General features: G+C 42.1%; 1 protein-coding gene across 4 annotated transcripts in view; it reads left to right on the forward strand.

The window, feature by feature from the left end:
* Nucleotides 1-2,380: 2,380 nt before the first annotated feature.
* Nucleotides 2,381-20,609, forward strand: part of ACD5 (Diacylglycerol kinase family protein) — a 135,837-nt gene continuing 117,608 nt past the window's right edge. For 2 of the 4 annotated variants that reach the window (XR_015693167.1, XM_087693169.1), the window contains exon 1: nt 2,384-2,556. Coding sequence is in view for 2 of the 4 variants with exons in the window: in XM_087693169.1 (XP_087549295.1) it covers nt 2,520-2,556 (37 nt within the window). In the remaining 2 variants the exon portion in view is untranslated. Of the gene's footprint in view, nt 2,557-20,609 lie in introns of all 4 variants that reach the window. The other 2 variants (XM_087693171.1, XR_015693168.1) reach the window with 2 other exon arrangements.

Genomic DNA, 20,609 nt, shown 5'->3' on the forward strand with positions numbered 1-20,609 from the left:
TTTAGGGATAGTTGTAACACAAGAATAAAGGTTCAAGTGGTTGAGAGAGAAGATTGATAGGCAAATTTCTTCTAGCACTTTCAAGACTTCCTCTTTCATGGGTAGGTCCCCTACATTAAGGGCCATCATCACGCCAACCATTATTATGGTTGCATCGCCTTTTGTCTTCAACAACTCCCTCTAGTAGAAATTGGAGAAACAAATTTGGAGCTTTATTTGGGACATTGGAAATAAGTAAACATTTCAATCAATACCTTAGAATGTGATTATAAAGGAGAAGCACACAAGTGGGCTAGAGCTAGAAAGTTTACAAAGTAAGGGAAGCCATATAGCCTTCTTGCAAGTGAAGAGGATGGGGTGTGGGCAACCTTGGACCTAGATTCTTGATTACTAGATATCTTCCTTATGCTTATTTGAGAGGGCATTGGACCCATATAGGTGGAGATAGGGTTAAGATTAATCAATCACCTATGACAAGGGCTTGACAAGGTTGTTGGTTGCTTTGTGGAAGCTAATACTAGACGATTGATCAATCACATATGGCAAGGATGGAAGGTGGCCATTGGAGAGGCAAAGTGGGAGGGTCCTCTACAACAAAGGGGGGTATGCCAATGGTAAGAAGTTATGGTGTTTGGGTTAGTCCTACATGCTAGCCCTATGGCAACCTAAGTCGTGCATGGCACTAGCTAACAAAGGCCTTAAACAAAAGAAGGATAGCAGAAGGATGTTTTGGACCTACATGTGGGTGTAGCTAACATCCCAAAGATCAAAAGAGAGAAATGGCTTATTGACTAAGAAGTTGAATGGCTTTATGTCTCACTCTCTAAGAAGAACTTGGAGTGGCAAACATCGCTTGTGGTGAATGAAGACCGTGTGACCAAGTTCTCGGAAAGCGAGTTAGGGAGAAGGCTATGGTGTTGTAGTGATAGGAATTGATGTGATAGGATGGGAAGCTTGTCCTAATAGTCACGAAGAAGTTGAAACATGGGTGGCCTTTACTTGGAACGTCCTCATGGGAGGGAAGTTTGAATGCTATGTGGAAAGGCTCTCTAACATGTGGGCTAAACTTTGTGGGGACGGGACTAGTTGGCTAAAAGGGCTAAAGACCCCACTATATGCACTCTATGTTAGAGAGCCAATGGGACTGTAGAACATCTCTTTTGGAATTGTGTAGAAACAAAGCAACTATGGATCAAAGTTAGAAGGTGGGTAAAGGTAACAAGCTTCAGTGACATGATCGGGGTTGGACAGTGAATTGGGTATACCGTCTATTATGACACCTCGAGAGAGGTATGTACCTCCTCATGAGAGGCAATCGCATAGTGAACTATAGTTAAGAAGGTTAGAGACAACTAGAAAGCCTTTTGATAGGCTGACTTATAGTGGGTACTCAGCCAGACATTTTTCTTACATGACTGAAGTGATGAGTCATATAGACCATACAAAGTTTGGTGAGGTAGTTGGAGATGAAAATTGGTGTGTTGCCATGGATGAGGACTACACAACATTGGTGGGCTGAAAACAACCCATGGGATTTGGTCAAGTTGCCTAAAGGTAAAACACCCATTGACTGTAAATGGGTTTACGAAGTGACATGCAAAGCAGATGGATCTTGTTTGGGGAAGAAAGTCGACTAGATGAAGAGACCCTTAAGGCATGGAACCTGATTTACCTTTTAGTAATATGACACGTTTGAACCTTTAGAAATGCAAATACGTTTAGGAGAATGCTTGTCTATAGAGTCCTTAGGAGAACGCTTGCCTATAAAGTCCTTACTAAGTCTTTTGAGAAGTGCAAAATTGCAATTCTATGTCAAAGGGGTCAATAAATATGCTCAAGTTTACAAAGATTTTGCTAATACTTTAGCAACAACAGTTGGTAGGACATTTTCCTTTTGGATGATGTACACATTTACTACAAACTATGCATTATTGACAAAATATAAGAGTGTAAGAGAGAGCATATGATTGCTTGTGCACTTGCACATGTATGTTTGAGTCTACATAGGGTAAGGGAACCAGAGTTGTGGTGGCTAAAAGAGACCCCCTCGATTTCATCATGTACACAAGCATGTGCTCAATACATGCTATACCTTAAAGGTAGAAAATAATTTTTGCCTTGATTGCACACTTATAACTAGAGATTGCAACAATCTAGTATACACAATAAACCCACACTTCACATATCTCTTTTTGAACACAGATATTGCACACTTTGGGGGGGGGGGGGGGGACTGCCTCTTTTTATTGGCCCCCTAACCCTATGTAAAGTGAAGTGCATTGTGTCTTGCATCTCGTAGCACTCTATATGTGGTCTACATAATGTATGGACTATTATATAGGGTCGGACTAGTCTTCCTTATTGTTAGGTTGAATAAGCAATGGAGAGCACTCCATAGTCTGCATATTATATGGGCTATTATTGTGTGGAGTCGTATTAGTCTTGGTTATTACTCGGTTATGTAACTTGGGTGCTGCACCGAAACTTTATGAGAGCATTGCAAACCATATGATCGACTCATGCTCTTATGCTCTCGCCAATCTTCTGCACACCCAGGTTCGATCCCTGCACACTCTCTCTCTCTCTGTCTCTCTCTGTCTGTCTGTCTGTCTGTCTCTCTCTCTCGGCCTACAATTCTGTTTGTTCCTGCATTGGCAAGGAATGCGACGATGTTCTAGGAGCGGAACTGTGTAACATGTCATCACTCTTCACCGAGACGGGAGAAATAGAAAAACAAGCTAACCTAAGCTGTCTGACAGTGATCATAGCTTAGGAGAAACTGTGCCATCCACACCCTCACATGATGACCCTACATAGGGAGGGATTCCCTTCCTAACTATCATACTGAATTATGTCATTAGTATATGTAAAATCCATTTACTTTCCTCATTTACAATTCCCCTGCCAGTAAGATTGTTCCTTGACTAGTTCAACCATATGACTATACCCAGCCCTGAATTTATGATCAGATTTCATCTAATCTCAGCTTCCTGTATGATCCCCTCTGTGAGAGTTTGGAATTTCTTCCACTGTGGCGATCTCATCACCTTTTTGATCTCGTATTTTAAACGATTAATGTGAAAAACAAGGTGAATCTTGTTTCCCAAAATAGATTTCCAATCGTCAGGCAACTTTTCTAAAGAAGCAGTTGCAATGTTCCAATGTCCCTGTTATATTCCAACACATCCACATGCCTTTCTGTAGTTTTTGGGTTGTACACCAGCTGGTACCTTCTCACAATTAGATCGTCACGTGGAGTCTTACGTGTCAAGAATATCCATCTTGAGTTTGTTGGTCTCTTTGCCTGATGATTTAACTGAACGTGTTCTGACAATAAGTAGCTTATTCACTGCTGTTTTTGAAGAAGGAATAATAAGAGTGCGACCCTGCACTTACTATTCCCTCATGGAAATGCGTAGAACTAGTAAGAGAAGTCTTTGAACAGATTGACCTCATTACAGATCTCTCGTATGGATAATCTTGCCAGCTGTATTGTGCACCCTATTTATCCCAAGCAACTTACTCACTTTGTGCCTCGAAAACACAGGCAAAGTTGGTACCCTACAGAAGTCACTTGCAAATGCACTTTGTCCGAAAAAAAGAATAAGAACACGTGAACTCAGAAATAATGAACTCGGGAAATGGAATCCATATACTAAAGCAAAAGAGTGTGTACAAAGGTACTGGCTGTTGGCAATCAGCACAGTGCTCACAATCTCCTCTATTCAGCAGGATGCACTGTGCACGTATGAGACGATAATGAGATGGAGGAGGGGTGGCCTATAAATAGGCAAAAATGGAGCAAAATAACGATGAGGTCGGTTAGCCATAAAGGATAACAAAAAAATACAGGTTGGCAAGGCTGAAATATTCTGATTTCACAAAACACAATGCACTGAAATACAGTGCTTGTACAGCCATGATATGTACAACACTAACACCCTCAGATCATGGGTGATAAGTACAATAAAATATACAACAATCAAAGATGCACCATAGTATATACAACAATGACAAGTAGATAGGTGGTGATCAAGCCACCACTTAGGTGCCTTGGAAAGACACTAATCCTGATGTTGATTGTATCGGTCGCTAATCACAAAGAGTAAAAATACTAAATCTTGATGGTTGCCAAGAACCAGCTTCGCAAAGTGCACGTTTTGACCATGGGTTCCCTGCTAGTGTCCCCTCATGTGGGAATAGATCAGTAGCAAAGATTGCCCTGCTTCACCTTCCATCATCAACCTGAAAGGCAAACTTGTGCCTTTACCCATGCCTATCTACATTTACAAATTGCACAGGAGCCTTGGTGCTCTCTTACAAAAATTTAGGGTGTGCCTTTGCATTTAAAATGCGCATTTTCTCTTTTGCAAAAGAGAGCTAGTTTTGGCCACATACAAGAATGAGCTTCTTCATTCACTTTTTTCCTTTTATACAAGCCCTAATCCCCTTGGGACACCCATCCCCTTTTTTACATGATCGGCCATTTTAGCCTAGATCCTCTTTTCCTATTCCTTTCCTATTTACATCGAAAGCCATATTTAGGATTCACCACACTTGTGTATGGATCGAGCTCACATGCCCCACCACCACCATCCGCTTACACGGCCTCTCTAGCATTGGAGAGTCATGTGGAATGAGGGCACCACTAGGGTTAGAAGGATGATTCGAGGGCCATGATGGTCTTCATTGCGTCAAGGGCATGTCCCACAAGGGCTTGTTTGAAACCGTCATTGGCACGGATTGCATCCTTAAGAGGTGTCCACCAAAGCTCTTGACACCATCATACCTTATGAGGCTTGACACAATATAAAGACTCAATCAAAGCATATGAGGATCTTCAGTTGCTTTGCATATGCACATCATTCAAAAGAAGAAAGGACCAAGCTAGATGATAAAGCAATCAAGGGCATCTTTGTTGGCTACAATCCTATTTTGAAAGGTCGCAAGCTATATGTTCCTATCACTCATTGAAAGTTGTGACATGGTTTTTGCAAAAACATTTTTTCAGACAAGGTTGTGGATGGAGAATCTTTTGACTCTTCTATTTTTGATGCCAAACATTTGGAAGAAATAAGAGAAGAAGCACCGGTAGAACCAATGGTCGAAGAAGATGTTCAACACGAGCAACAATAAATTCAACAGGAATGGGCGTTTGCTAGTTGGCTTCTCAACACTCTAAAGGACATCAAGATGAATCAACCACTACTTTCTTAAACAAGGCCAGGTAATCCACTTCTAATGTGGAAGCTATTTTTGCTTTGATAGCAACAACATTTACTAGAGGAGGACCTTCTAACTACAAGGAGGGCATCAAAGAGGAAAAATGGGGAACAACTATGCAAGAAGTATATGATTAAATAATCAAGAACAATATTTGGGAGCTAGTACATTTGCCTCCTCATAAAAGGGCCATGGGACCACATGGGTCTTCAAAATTAGGAAGAATTTTGATGGAACTATTCATTGCTACATGAAGTAGATTATGAGGAGACATTCGCTCCCATATCATTTTGTTAGAGATTTATTCATCATGTGGACTAGTATTGTTAGGCTATTGTTTTATAGTTAGTTCTCTCAAGCACAATTAAGCATTTCCTGTTGGTTTGGGCATTTTCTAGGTTGCCAAGTGCAAACACTTTACTTCAGGCAGGTTGGGCGGACATTCAGTGGGCAGGCAGCAGTGCCATGTGGCAGATTGCAGATTTTCTGCATTTTTAGTGTGCTATTTCAGCAGCAGCTGGTTGTCCAGATCTGATCATTGTTTGGCCTATTTTTCTGCTATTTATAGGCAGCCAGCCCACTTCACTTGTCAGTTTGCAGGTGGAGAGAGAGATCGGCTTGCGGAGATACTTCGACAACCCTTTTGTATGTTTGCCTTCTTCATTTCAGCATTTGCTTACTGCGGATTTCTGCATTCTCTCTCCCTCCTCTCTTGTGTTCATTGTCTTTTAGTCTTGTCAACTTCTTGTCCATATGCTTCTGCATTCGTTGCACTCTGACATGGTATCTGAGTAGTGTTGAAGGGCTATTGATTGTGGGCAGACTTGAACGGGAGATTTTGCATGACAAAAGTTTGCGTTTTCAGCGTTTGGAGGTTGAGGCGAATAGGTGAAGTGTGGGAAAGGAGTGAAATTGCTGTTTTTGCAGGTGTTTGCTGTTTGTGAAGGAGAAAAGGCTGCAATTTCGGCCTTTTTGGAGCAGATTTTGAGTTTCTGCACCTCTGGTGGTTGAAACACATTTGTGATGAGGGGAGGAAGCCCCAACATGCACTATTTTTGGAGTTGGGAGGGGGCTGCCCTTGTTTTTGCGTAGGTTATTAAGGTGACAATGTCTTCCGAGATTGACACGGAGTTTCAAGCTATTATGGAAGGTCCCCGTGTTAGAGACTCTTTCTTTAGATCAAAAGCTCGATGGGGAGAATTATTGCATTTGGTGGGTAATGATGCTTGCCATCCTCCAGTTGTATGATTTGGTGGAGCTTATGACCAAGTCTATAGATTGTCCTACAGCCTGTGATGCCTCCAAGCTTTTTACAGGTGATAAAGCTGAGTTGCTCACATCAAGCACTTGGTTCGTGGCTTGAGAGATATGGATGGAGTTGGATCAAATGTACAATTAGATAATTGTTATGAAGCGGATGTCTCTGGAGATTCAAATGTGAACTTTGAGTCCCAACAAGTCTTATTCTATGTGGGAGCATGCTAATAAGCTTTGGCAATTGCAGATGCAAGTCTAGAATGTAGGGAAGGTGATTTCCTTGGGGGACATGGCGATGATTCTTCTTTCACAGTTACTGCCCTGATTTAGTGTATTTTATTTCGCCTTGATTACTTCAGGGTGGATAGATACCCTTAAGTAGGAGGAGCTGGTTAGGATGGTCTCGGACCAAGAGGGACAACTCATAGGTCAGAACGCTCCCAAGTCAAGAGGCGTTGACATGTCAGTCTTTCTGATAGGAGGAGGAGGAGGCGGATCCAATCAATTGCTTGTAGTAGCAAGTACTGTTTGCCGCTCATGAATTTGCATGTTGGGAGATGAAAATTTCCCTTGGAGTCTACCAAATCTTATGATCTAGAAAGAAGTGGAGAAGGCCCATATCCATCATCTCAAACATCTTAGGTAGTGTCTTCTTTATTTGCTTGACCTTCTAGGCATGGTTATCTGCCAAGATGAGATCATCCATATAAAGCACGAACAATGTGTGCTCTCCAGCTGAGGTGTGGACATACAATATCAGATTGGAAGAGGAACCCCGATACCCTAACTTTCCTTGGAGAAATGAGTCTATCTTCTTGTTCCAAGTATATGGAGCCTATTTGAGGCTGTAAAGGGCCTTCTTCAACCTGTATACCTTGCCATTGGATGAGGAAAATTTGGGAGGTTGCTCAACACAGATCTCCTCCTTTAAATCTCCATTAAGGAAAGTAGACTTCACATCAAGCTACTAAATCGATTGTCTTCTATGGCTCGCTAAGGCAAGAATGGCCCTAATGGTAGCCATTCGAGCTGCTATAGGTGCAAAAGTGTCATGGAAATCCACCCTTGGCTACTCTGCAAAGCCATTTGCAGCAAGCTGTGCCTTTTGTGCTTATCTAGAGTGCCATCACTATGGTACTTGGTCTTAAAGACCCATTTGACTGTAATCACCTTCTTATGAGTGAGCTGAGGCACAAGATTTCAATTGCCATTCCGCTCAATCGCATCCAATTCTTGCTCCATAGCCTTCTTCCAATGCTGTGATTGTAAAGCCTCCTTCATAGAGGTGGGTTCTCTATCGTACATGGCACGAGATGTCAAACAATAGTTAGTACAAACAACCTCGGTGGAGTATGTGTGGTTCCTTCAAAATTGCCGCCGGCCATCTTGCGGTCGGCACATAGAGAAACTCTAATGTTTGGGCACCACCTTGCCCATTTGGAATCAACTACATATCACCTTTGCCTTAGATTAGGACCGAAGAATTGCCATCTTTGAGAATTTTCCCATGCATTGAACGAATATGGGTAATACTATTTGAAGGAGTTGTGGCGGGAAGCGCCACTATCCACAATTTGCTCATGAGATTGGGGGGCCAACATCACTACATCAATGGGCGTTGAAGGAGCATCCTCAATCACCACCAAATGGAGAAAGGCGGCTGAAGAAGGAGCAGCCACCACTGCTCCCGAGTCCCATGCAATCTTTTTTTTCTTGGTGTCCTTGCCCTTGTCGAGGCAATCCTTCTTTCAATGACCTGTCTTGCCATAGATGTGACAGGTAGACTCCTTGGCTTTATCTTGCTTGGTCTTCTTGTCTTTCTTCTTCTTCTTCTTCTTCTTCTTGTTCTTCCCCTTCTGTTGGGAAGATTGACTTGTCAACGTCTGTGACTTTGGAGCATTTTGACCTTTGAGATGCTTCTCTTGGTCAAAGACCATCGGAACCAACTCTTCCCACTTAAGGGTATCTATCCACCCTAAAGCAATCAAGGCAGTAATAATGCAGCTTAGGCTAACACTCATATATTGGTTTTAGTTAGCAAAACAATCCGATTTGCTTGGCCAATAAGGATTTTAGACAAAAAAGTAGAATGCACTGAATTGGGGTGGTAACTATGAAATTTTTTTTATCACAATGTCCTTCGAGGTAATCACCTTCCTTGTGTTTTGAACTTGCGGTTGCAATTGTCGAAGCTTATTGACATGCTCTCGTATAGAAGAAGACTTGTTGGGACTCAAAAGTCTGCATTTGAACCTCCAAGGACACCTGCTTCATAGCTGTCATCTGTACCAGCCATATCTCTCGAGCCACAATCAAGTGCTCAATGTGAGCAATAATACCTGGAGTGCACGAGAGGAAAAGAAAAGAGCAGATGTGGGCATTCAGTTTATCCCAATGTGCATGTACCTTGAGCAACTCAACTTTATTATCTATAGGAAGCTTAAAGGCATTGCGGCCTGTAGGATGGTCTATAGCCTTGGTCACAAGCTCCACTAAATCATAGGATGCTAGGATGGCAGGCATTAATACCCGCTAGATGCGGTATTTCTTCCCCATCGAGCTTATGATATGAAGGAAGAGCTGGTAACACAAGGACTTTACGGTCCATAATAGCCTCAAACTTTGCATTGATATCAGAAGACATTGTCACATAAATAACTTGCACAAAAACAAGGGCAGCTCCCTTTGACTCCACAAAAATTGCCTGTTGGGCTTCCTTTGCTGGTCCCAAATGTGTTTCAACTGTTGGAGGCGATGGAAACTCAAAATCTGCTCCAATAAGCTGAAAACACAACCTTTTCTCCTTCACGAATAGCAAAAATCTACAAAAAAACAGCAACTTTATTCCTTTTCCATGCTTCACTTGTTTGCCTCAGCCTTTGAATGCTTAAAACAGCAACTTTACTCCTTTCCCACACTTCACTTGTTTGCCTCAGCCTTCGAATGCTTAAAACACAAACTTTTGTCACGAAGAAATCTCTCGTTCAGGTCTTTCCATGATCAATCAGCCCTTTCTATGTTGCTCTGATACCATGTGAGAGTGCAGCGAATATGGAAGTGTATGGACAAGACTCAAAGACAATGAACAGAGAGAAGAGGAAGAGAGAAAAGAGATAGGAGAACACAAAAATTGAGACTAGTCTTCCTCCTCGGATGGTGTGGTAAATAATTTGATTAAGCAATAATCACATCAAGCATAAAATTCATGCAAATTGAAAATGCACATTTTACCACTTTAATCTTGGACATTGGACACCCTATTGCCCCCAAAGCTAGCGCCTCTTGTGGTATTTCTTTATCTTATATTGCAAATGGAAGGAGAACAACTAAGATGCTCTGATCTCCTATGTTAATCCAAGTGCCTCTTGTTGCCAAAAATATTCAATTTCTTACAGAGTTTCTTACTCAAGGCATCTACTTGCCTACTATTGGTGGTTGCTTTGGGCTATCAAAGGGACATTGTTTCTTATCATACGACACTAGTAGAATTCTTTTGGGTTGCATAGAGTGTCTAAGCTATCATCTTGGAAGAGTGCAGTTTGAGTAATTGACTTAGACGCAGTGTTGGTAACGTGAGGGTGTAGCTATAATTGTACAGATTCATTCGAGAGTAAAATACATAGTTTGTTGGAATCTTTCTGTCTTCCATTTGTCTTGATTCTTTTCTTGAACCCCTATGGTTTGTGGCTTGATACATGCCACCCCTCAACATTTGGTGATCCCGATGTCAGAAGCCACGTCCGAACTTGATAAGATGGAAAACAGTATGTATGAGACTTCATGAACTTCATAAGGATCTATGAAATGTTCAAATAGAAAAAGCTGTGACTAATGCTTAGAAGAAGGTCGTAGCAGAAGTCAAGAAATTCGATGGACAAAATATTACCAGATTTCTCCATGTTTATGTAGACAGCTTGAGATGGCTAGGGTACCAATCGAAGAGTTGCCAAGGTATTTTGATAGACTTGTGGCTTATGAGCTACGGACTAGAGTAATTGTAATTTATACAAAGCATGGGACCACATGGGCTGCTTTCAAAAGAGCTCTAAAATATGAATTTGCAACTTTAGAAGATCCTGGGAGGGTAGCTCCTTTGTAGACTCTGCCTAGAAGTAATTTTTTTGCAGATATATGTAGTGTGACAACACCGAGTATGAACATAGGGACTTTGAAGCCTATAGAGATTCTATGAGGCAAAATCTGATTTTTTGGAAGGATGGAAAGATTTGTGCTAGTGCGATAGGTTTGTCTATCGCCACGAACTTTGGAAAGGATGGAATGAAGAAGATTTTAGAAGATGTCTATACGGACTGCATATGCCGTCACTTCGTCTCGGTTGCTTGAAATGCTGCCCACTCCAATAATTGCTACCACCAGCCAAACTTGATTGTGTATGCAAATATGGTATTGTGTACGAGTGCATAGGATACATGTGCTTTGTCTGATGATTATGCTTGGATAGTGAATGCAAAGGATACAGTGGCCATGATTATGGATGATACTTTGCCTGAAGATGCAGCTTTACCTAAAGATGTTACAGATACAGAGGATGTATTGCTTGAGGATAATATACATGCTTTGTCAAATGGCGTAGATATGCTCTCTACCTATGCTTCGATAGTATATGCATTGGATGTAGCGGGAAATAATGACTCGAGATGCAAAGGGAATGAATGCTTTGATTGATGATGATGATGAATTGGTTACTGATGGTAAGATGTCAAAAAGTTCTCAAGAGATTATAATGGAGGATGCAATCCATGTCGGATGCAAACCATGTGAGATCTATTTAGGTTTATGGTCTAGGTGATTGCTTTCAAGAGGATGACTTATACAAGATAATAAAGCGGACCTTTGATCTTGGCGTACTTTGTGTGTTGCCAAGCATGATATGCAGACTATTTGGACTAGGAAGGAGTGTTTGGGTTGTATGCATGATTTATTGGGTGATTATCAAGTAGCTATTTGACATAGGAGAAGAAAAACTTTTGAGTTGGCAATTGATCTTGGAGATGATGATGAGTAGCGAAGATGCATGCTAGGGGATGTGCAGTTTGGAGGGGGTGGATGTTGTGTGGCTACATGCTCAATGAAGAAAAATCAAGGCAAAGACATCTATACAAGCATTTTAGACATATGCTTATGGAAGATTTAAGTAGGATGCAAACATGTTTTTCTAGGTTTAGAACCGGACTTTAAAATAGTATGAATATCCATTGTCAAGTTTTAATAACTTAACGAGAAGTTTGGGTGGATCTAGATATTTTGAAGGACTTATCTTAAATGGTATAAGTTGTCCAAGCCCAAAAATATTTAAAGTGATGCATTTTACCGGGGGCCCACATTGGCTCGTAGACTAGGTTTGTTCCGCCATTTGATTTGAGTACCTGGATGATGATAGTCTGAGTTCAGATGTGGAAGTTAGAGAGAGAACAAGTTGTAGTCAAGCTCAAGACAAGACTATTGTTCTCAGGGTTTTATTCATATTCCATTGCTTACAAGGTTTTTTACTTAAGGTATCTACTTGTCTACTCTTGGTGGATGCTTTGGGCTATCAAAGGGATATTGTTTCTTATCGTATTGCTATAGTAGAATTCTTTTGGGTTGCATAGAGTGTCCAAGCTATCATCTAGAAAGAGTTTAGTGTGAGTAATTGACTTAGACGCAATGTTTGTAACCTGAGGGTCTAGCTTCAGTTGTATAGATTCATTCAAGAGTAATACAAAGCGTCTGTTGAAATCTATCTGTCTTTTGTCAGTCTTGATTCTTTTCTTGAACTCCTTTGGTTTGTGGCTTAACACATAACCCCCTCGATAGCGTAAAGCTATGGAGCCCTTGAAGCATGTTTCGATGGATTTATATGGACTAATGAGATTAGAGTCCTTTAAAGGATGTTTTAACTTTTTGCCAATTGTTGATGATTTTAGCAAGGTGGCTAAGGCGTATATCTTGAAGCTAAAGCTATAAGCATTCTTACACAAGGATTGGTTGATCTTCGAGGAGAACAAGTCTAGTAGGAAACTCAAGTCCTTGTATTTTGACAAGGTATGGGAGTTTGGCTTTCACGAGTTCGCTCGGTTTTATACAGATCTTGGTATACACCACGAGTTTGCCAACATGAATACACCTTAGGAGAATGGCATATTGGAGCAAAAGAATCACAGTGTGATTGATGATGCAGACTATGATGGAGCATGAGTGGGCACATCAACGTCTATGGACCGAAGCAGTGGCCCCCGCTGTCCATATCCTTAATTGATTGCTGTGGTTGATATCACACCTATTAAGGCTTACTTTGGTTGAAAGCTAGATGTCTCTTATTTCAGGTTGTTGGGGTGTGATGCTTATGTTCACATTCCAAAGAAAAAGAGCGATAAGTTTGAGCCATGTGTTTGTGGTTTATAACTCGCAATCCCAAGGATACATGCTTTATGATCCTATTTCACAGGAGGTATACATGAGTCGAGATGTTTGGTTCATGGAGTTTTCAAGTGTAGAGGGGAGTGTTGAGCATCCCATCCTTGGAGATCCAGTGACAATTGAGCACTTGTTCCAGTACCTTTGGAGCCTTTGTCTATTGAGGCCCTATCGTCAGTGGAGGAGGATATTGCTTCACCACCGAATTCACCGGTTTCACTAGCATTAGTGGATATTCCAGAGACTTTGACAGAGGTAGAGCAGCAAGGGGAGTATCAAACTCCTCCTCGTTGGACCCATGATACACTTCGTGGTGCAGGGATTGAGGGAGTCCTTGAGGAGTGGTAGCCGCAAGATGGCCCATGGCCATATCAGAGGAACCAAATGCACTCCACTAAGCTTATTCGTACTAACTATTTTTTGATGTCTCGTGCCATTCGAGATAGAGAGCCCACCTTTGTGAAGGGGGGTTTGCAGTCACAACATTGGAAGAATCCTATGGAGTAGGAGTTGGATGCATTTGAGTGGAATGGGACTCGAGATCTTGTGCCTTACCATGCTCATAAGAAGGTGACTGACGTCAAATGGGTCTTTGAGACAGAGTACCATAGTGATGGTACTTTGGATAAGCACAGGGTGCGGCTCGTTGCAAAGGGCTTTGCATAGGGGCGAAGGGTGGATTTCCATGACACCTTTGCCTCTACATCTTGAATGGCTACCATTAGGGGTTCTTGCCTTAGCCAGACAATCATAGGAGGTGGCCAGTTTATTAGCTTTGTGAAGTTTGCTTTCCTTAATGGAGATTTGAAGGAGGAGATCTATATTGAGTAGCCTCTTTGCTGTTTCTCCTGAAGAAATACTCAAAATGCAAAAAGCACAAAATCAATCGTACGACAAAGCATAGATTGATATACTCAAAATACAATTAGGGTTAGGGTTAGGGTAACTCAGAGACAGTGAATACAATGAATAATAAAGCGAATGAATAATGAATATACAGTGCTCATGAAGCGAACACAGTATGCAGTGAATATCAAACCTCAAACTCTTGTATCTTTGGGATCAAGGTAGAGGTTATTAGCTATAGAGTGCGTCGTACTTTGAACGGATCCTGAATCACAACAAAGATAGTCTCTGAGTGTTGAACACTAGCAAATGCAGCCAAGGAAAACTGGATTTGATGCTAGTGTAGGAGAGAGAAAGACTAAAAACGCAGGTACCTGAGGAGAGAGAAAATTTGAATGACAGTTGTCAGGTGCAAATGCAATAGATAGAGGTGAAAGAATGTCAGGGTGGCAACTAGAAACTGAAAACACAACAATTAGAGGAGAGAAGATCAAGGCGAGAGTTCCAAGCTAATGGTGATGGCACCAGATGTTGATGTTGATGTCAGCATCAAATGCAGCAACAAACTGTAGGTGAGAGCTTCCGAGAACATGGTGAAGATTGCAGACAAGCGATAAAGGTTGGAATTAGTCACCAAACGGTAGTAGATGATGGTTGGGGAAGCTCTAACCATGATATCCTCTACCACGGGTGTGGGCAGTAGAGATACGGCTCTTGAAATGTGTAAAAACGAGATTAAAGGAGTGGACAATATGTCTATTTATAGAACGTTTGGGGGACCCAAATCAGGATATTGCATGTGGAACACAGTAACTGTCTAGGATCGTGTTTTTTTTAAAAATAAGAGGTTTTCTTTATTAATTAAGCATGGTTTGGGGCTGTTTAAGTCAGGCTAATGCATTTTTAGCTTAACACCCCCTCCCAAGTTTGAAACCTAGCCATGAGAAGTAAGCTCTTAACATATATTTTCTTTTATCCCAAGGTGTCCCACCCCAAAGCATCTAGGGTATCAGGCAACGGATGCACGTTGACTGTCCAGTGACCTACCAAGACTACAAAGGTGATGGTTATCTCACCAAGGGAGCCCAAGTGATCACCCCAAAGAGTCAGGGCATTGGACCAAGGGTACTTGTCGGCTGCCCAGGGGCGTACCAAGTCTTGCAAATGTGGATGGAATTAGCAATGGAATTTTTTTATTTTTTGGAGGGCTTTTGGTGTGATTTATTCAAAAGATTTAGCATGAAGTGATGGTTTGAAATTTGTTTTTGTCCCATTGAATCACTGCGCCTTGAAGTATGGGAAAATAAGAATGGATAGCCCCAATATGGTCATAAAACAAGCAAAACAATCCCACACACTACTAGGATAAGTGATTAGGGATTCCTAAGTGTGTGTGTATGTGTGCACTAATCTTATGGAGAATATGTAGGGAGAAAGGCAAGAAAGGTAAGCAAGCAAGACAAGCAAAGGCAACAAACAAGCATAAAAAAGGTAGCGCCTTCGAAGATAGCCATGTGTAATGATATCTTGGACAAGCATAAAAAAGGTAGCGCCTTCGAAGATAGCTATGTGTAATGATATCTTGGAGTTCTTCCCTGTAGCATTGTAGAGCCTTTCAAGCTCATTCCACTTTTCCGTGGCAGTGGAGAGTTGGTCAATATGATGAATTAAAGATTCATCTAAATGAAGCATGATGATGGCCTGAGCCCGTTCATCATCTTCTATATCAAGAGGATCGGATGGTCAATTATTTTGGTCCCTTTTATGAAGGGCCAATAGCCTCTTTTCATCATTTTGTATTTTACCAAGACTTGCCAAGGATGGAATCTTTTCCATTGAACTTGCGAATTTGAGGCCTTACATCTGCATAGGCCATGGCCATTATAGGAAGGTCTTACCAATTGCCTTAAGCAATGGCAGTGTCTAGTCCTTTACAGGTGGCCAAGTACAACCGAATAGTTGAATTGATAGCCAAGTTTTAAAGTTGTAGAGTTGAAAACGGTTGGAAATCATACATATGCAATATCTCAAGATAGGATTTAGGAGGTCTTGTTCTTCAAACAACCCTTGATTTAGGCTTTACTGTTTTTCTAGGTTTCAACGAGGTGAGCTTTGACTGGACTTCAGGCTCTCCCCAATAATGTGGCCTATTAGAGGAGTTCTTGGTGGAGCACGGCTTATCAATCAACTCTCTGCTTTTGGATGAATCAGAAAAGAGTACAATAACACTCATATCTCTGATGTACTAGCATACTAATATTGGGATATGGTCTATGTGTGTATAGTTGTACACATAGCCTTACAACCAAGCAAGAAGAGATAAATGTTATAAAGCACTTGGTGGATTTAATTTTCTGATAAAAAACCAGATTGAGTCAATATCTAGCTAGCAACATGATTGTAAAATCCAACATTAGTGCTTACAAGCACTCATCTCAAAGTTTATGCCACTTGAGATGTAAGATGTGGATTGTTTGATGAACTAAAGAGATCCATAGAGGGTAAGAACTTCAAAATAGAGCTTTCAAACCTTCAACTAACTTTGGAGAAGATCAATCAATGATTAGAATCACTGTTAGTGCTCAGAAATTGAAAAATTTGAAGAATGGAAAAGCATGAAGCTTCCTGGCTATGGCTGCCAGGAAACAGGCAATTAGGGTTTGACTGATTGCAACCACCACAGGAGGAATTTCACCAAACCCTCTTAGAGGGAGATAGCCTACTAGGGGGGCTTTGAAAGCCCTATGGTGGCCAGGAAGATTGCGCTGCTTGTAGATCACGCCATGCCTTGGAACTTCACACTGCCCAAAACTGTGCCGTTTTCTGGAACTGAGCAATGCTGCCCTCCACGTCGACTAATCCCTGCGTTTAACGTGCCATGATGAAGCGCCTTGTGTTGGGGAAAAAGTCCTCAGTTGAAGTCAGGAATTGGAATGCTCTCCTTTGGCTTTCCTAGGTCCTCCAAGGTCAGGGGGTCAAGCTGGCTATGGAGGTTGAAGGTCCAAGATGAGAGAATGAAGCTTTTTTTGTGCACTTAGTGAAGCTAAGGTTAGAGGAAGCTGAAAGGATCAGAGGAGGCTCTAATACCATATGGAAAATCAGAGTTTGCAGCAAGAAGAATGTGCACAAGAGGGAGATGAGAGCTCAAAGTACAAGAACAAAATCTTGCTTACTAAGTTGCTCAAAGTACAACTTGGGTACACTCTATCTCACACTTGATAGTGACCCATAGGTTGTTTATATAGCCTCAGCCAAGCTAGGGTTAGGGTTTCCCGTGCCCCTTAAGGCCATTCACATCCATCTATCCTCATAGACCCTTGCTTAGGGTGAATTCCCATGCCTATATTGCAACAATGTAGAGGTCCTAAAGGCTGTGCCTAAATGTGTAGAACCCCTTGGTGTGGTGTGTAATGTGGTGCACTTAATGGAAGTGGAAAGGAAGGTGCAGCAGAAGATGAGGGAGGGATGGGTGTGAGCCTAAATGGATTTGTGATGGATGTTGTTATGGGAAACATGATTGGTTCCTTTTGTCTAGATGAAGATGCACCTACTCCATATTGGCGATGAGAAATAAAATCATTTGAAGGAAAGAAAGGGAAGGAATACTTACAAGTTCTTCTTTTAGCTTCTTACCTAGTTTTGAGTTCATAAAGAAATACATGTCTTCCTCATTACTCGCAAACCAAAGCTTGTTTTGAAGAGTCCCTTCTTGATGAGCATCTCCCGATCCAATAGAAAATACAGAATCCGTTGGCGTAGAATCTGAAATAATAGGGTTCGGAAAAAAGAAGTATTGTGGAAGTGATATGTAATTCAAGCAAGGTTCCACTTGAAGATGGCCGGTTTGTAGTGGAGATTTCGAAGGTCCTGCAAGATCATTAGTCATGTGCACTGAATCTGAAGGAGAAAACTCAAGCTTACCTTTGTTGGGTGTAAAGTCCCTTTGTCTCTGTGTAAAGTTATATGGGTGTGAACACACTCTTATTTCTACTTTAACAAATAAATACATTCTTTATCCTTTGTGTATCGACACAATCTGGTACACTCATCTTGGCATTCACTCTCTCTCACTCTCAACATTACTGTTCCACTTTTGACTCGCATTCCCATTGCACGCTTTTCCCTTTCAACTGGTATTAGAGTTGCGGCTATGGTGTGTCCGCTTCCCGAAGTCTGTGCGTGTCAACTTCAACTTGTCCGTGCGAAGAAGTGTCAGTTCAAGACAGGTTGAGTATGGACGACGACTTCTAGGTAGTTGACAAGACAAGGGGCAAGCAGCGATGGGTTAGGCGACTATTTCCAAGGGGAGTGACAGGTCATGCGGGTCAGTGCAGGTTATGTCGGTGAGTCATAGGCAATATAGGTCACATGGAGTTAGAATCGGCGTAGGCAAATCATGCAATAAGTCAACTGCTGCTCATGCCACATTTTTCAGGGCAGATTCATCATTTTTAAAAATATTTTAGCAAGCAGGCCCCCTGCGCACTAATGGGGGTTCACGCGTATAAGCACAGATAGAGACTTGTGTAGATTTGTGCCCGGTGCCCGAAATTTGGGGATTTTCCTAGATTTGATGCAGTTCATGTATAACAGTGACATTTAACCTTGAAATTGCAAACATAGTGACATTTGACCTGGATTTGATGCAATTCATGAATAATAGTGACATTTGACCCGGAAATTTCAAACATAGTGCACATTGGCTGTGGAAAATTTAGGGCTTTTCATGTATTAGTGAAAATTTGTTCAGCTGAGCTGAATTTATTGACATTGATGCACATTTGGATGTGAGAAATTGGGGCTTTTGCAAAATTGTGTGAAATTTTACTAAATTTGCTCTCAAGAACATGTATTAATACAATTGAGGCAGATTGGTCAGTGAAATTTTGGGGCTTTTGCTGAAATTTGTGGATTTTGAAAAAATTGATGTGTGAAATGCATTTTGAGGACATTGCTGAAGCAATCTTGGTGATGTAAGTAGTGTAATTTGAGTCTTTTATCTCCCACTTGTGAGATTTTGGAGAAGTTGCAGAGAATTTTTGGGTATTTTTGTGTACCAGAAGTTGATTTGGACACATATGTATGTAGTTTACATGGCAGACGACCCCTATTGAGTTGATGTATTGCTGAATATTCATGACCTAGCAGTCTTAGAGATCATTTGCAGATGTGGGATTGTTGCACATGTAATTCTTGGTGACATTGCTGAAGTGGGAGTCACGTGGCAGTGATGTATGCATCTAATGTATGCTGAAATTTCTGTTATATTGCTTCTAGTCATTCCTTCTACTGCTGTACTTGTATTTGGGCTCTTTCTATAAAACAGTGACACTAAATTTTGCTCTTATTTCTTGAAATTTTGGGATGAAATTAGCTGAATATTCAGCCTGTTGTTTGTTGTCATAAATTATAGCATCAGTACTTGGTACTTTGCTGACAAATGGCCATTAATGCTTCTAACAGCAGTGCCACTAAATCCCTCCTTGAAATCAAGAGGTTTGATGGCATTGGCTTTGATCTATGGAGGGGTAGGATACAAGGCATTTTGTTTCTCAAAGATTGTGATGATGCTCTCTTGGAAACTAAGCTGGCAACTATGGCAAATGAGGATTGGATTAGACTTAACAAGAAGGCCATTGCATACATTAAAACGACTGTATTTGATGATGTACTTACAGACATTTAAGTGTCTTGATATAGCTTATGCTGTATGGAAAAAGTTAATGGATACTTATGAAAATACAACTCTAGTAAATCAAGTGCATCTCATGTACAAGCTTGTGAAGATGGAGTGGGATGAGTCTAATCCAGCATCTGAGCATTTGAGTGCTTTCATAGAGATTTTGAGTCAGCTTGTAGGACTCCAGTTTGCAGCCCTTCAATGATAAACTGAAAGCTATTTTCTTGCTGATGACTTTACCTGATAGTTAGCTGGGAGGCTTTGATTGTTTCACTTAGCAACAATGCTTTAACCCTTGATGGTGTTAGGGTCCCTATCCTCAATGAGGAGACCAGAAGAAAGTCCAGTGGAGAAAGGAGTGGTTCAGCCTGTCATCTTAGAGGTAGGTGAGAGAAGGTGGATAATGCAGGAAATAAAGGCAAAAGTAGAAGTACAAGCAAGGGCAAATGGTAGGATGTTACTTGCTATCAGTGTGGATGTAAAGGGCATAGAAAGTCCGAGTGCTAGTATTACAAGAAAGAGGAACATACGAAAAAAACTCAACCGGCACGTCGCGCTACTTATCCCCCGCCCCAACTATGCGCCATCTGATTGGTTGCCCGTCCGATCGCGCCATCTGTCCGTTTGTTTCGCCCACTGTCCGACGGTCGCGCCAGCCGTTTGTCTCGCCCGCTGTTCGACGGTTGTGCCATCTGACTGGTCGCGGCCGCTGTCCAACTGTCTTGCATACTGTCCGACTGATCAAGGCCGTCCCAGCACTGCTCGCGCCTCCCTGTTCTGTTCGCGCGCCCTCGCCAAGTTGTGCAACGGCCGCCTGTCGGCCGTTTTCTTCCCCCCCCCCCCCCCCCCCCCCCCCCCCCCCCCCCCCCCTCCCAACCCCCTGCTAGCGAGACAGCCACCTGCGGCCTTTTCTCCCCCCCCTTCCTTCTAGTTGCTCCCTCTCCTTGTAGCAACTGGAGGGGAAGGGGGGGGTTTCTGTTTTCAATGGTGGTGGTGTTGCACACTGATCGCGGGCCAGGCCTCCCGTCAAGGTAGCACTCGGGGTGGGTGGGGGTTAGGGCGGATGCAAACGGCGCGCACAAGTAACTGTCGACGGGCCCTAGCGGGGGGGGAGGAAAAGCTGTAGGTGGCTATCGCTGGCGGGGGGTGTGGGGGGGGGGGGTTCTGCCTGTCATCTTAGAGGTAG

The sequence above is a fragment of the Lygodium microphyllum genome, chromosome 14, assembly GCF_053477565.2.
Source record: "Lygodium microphyllum isolate KBCC chromosome 14, Lygodium_microphyllum_v1.1.10, whole genome shotgun sequence".
Classification (NCBI taxonomy): domain Eukaryota; kingdom Viridiplantae; phylum Streptophyta; class Polypodiopsida; order Schizaeales; family Lygodiaceae; genus Lygodium; species Lygodium microphyllum.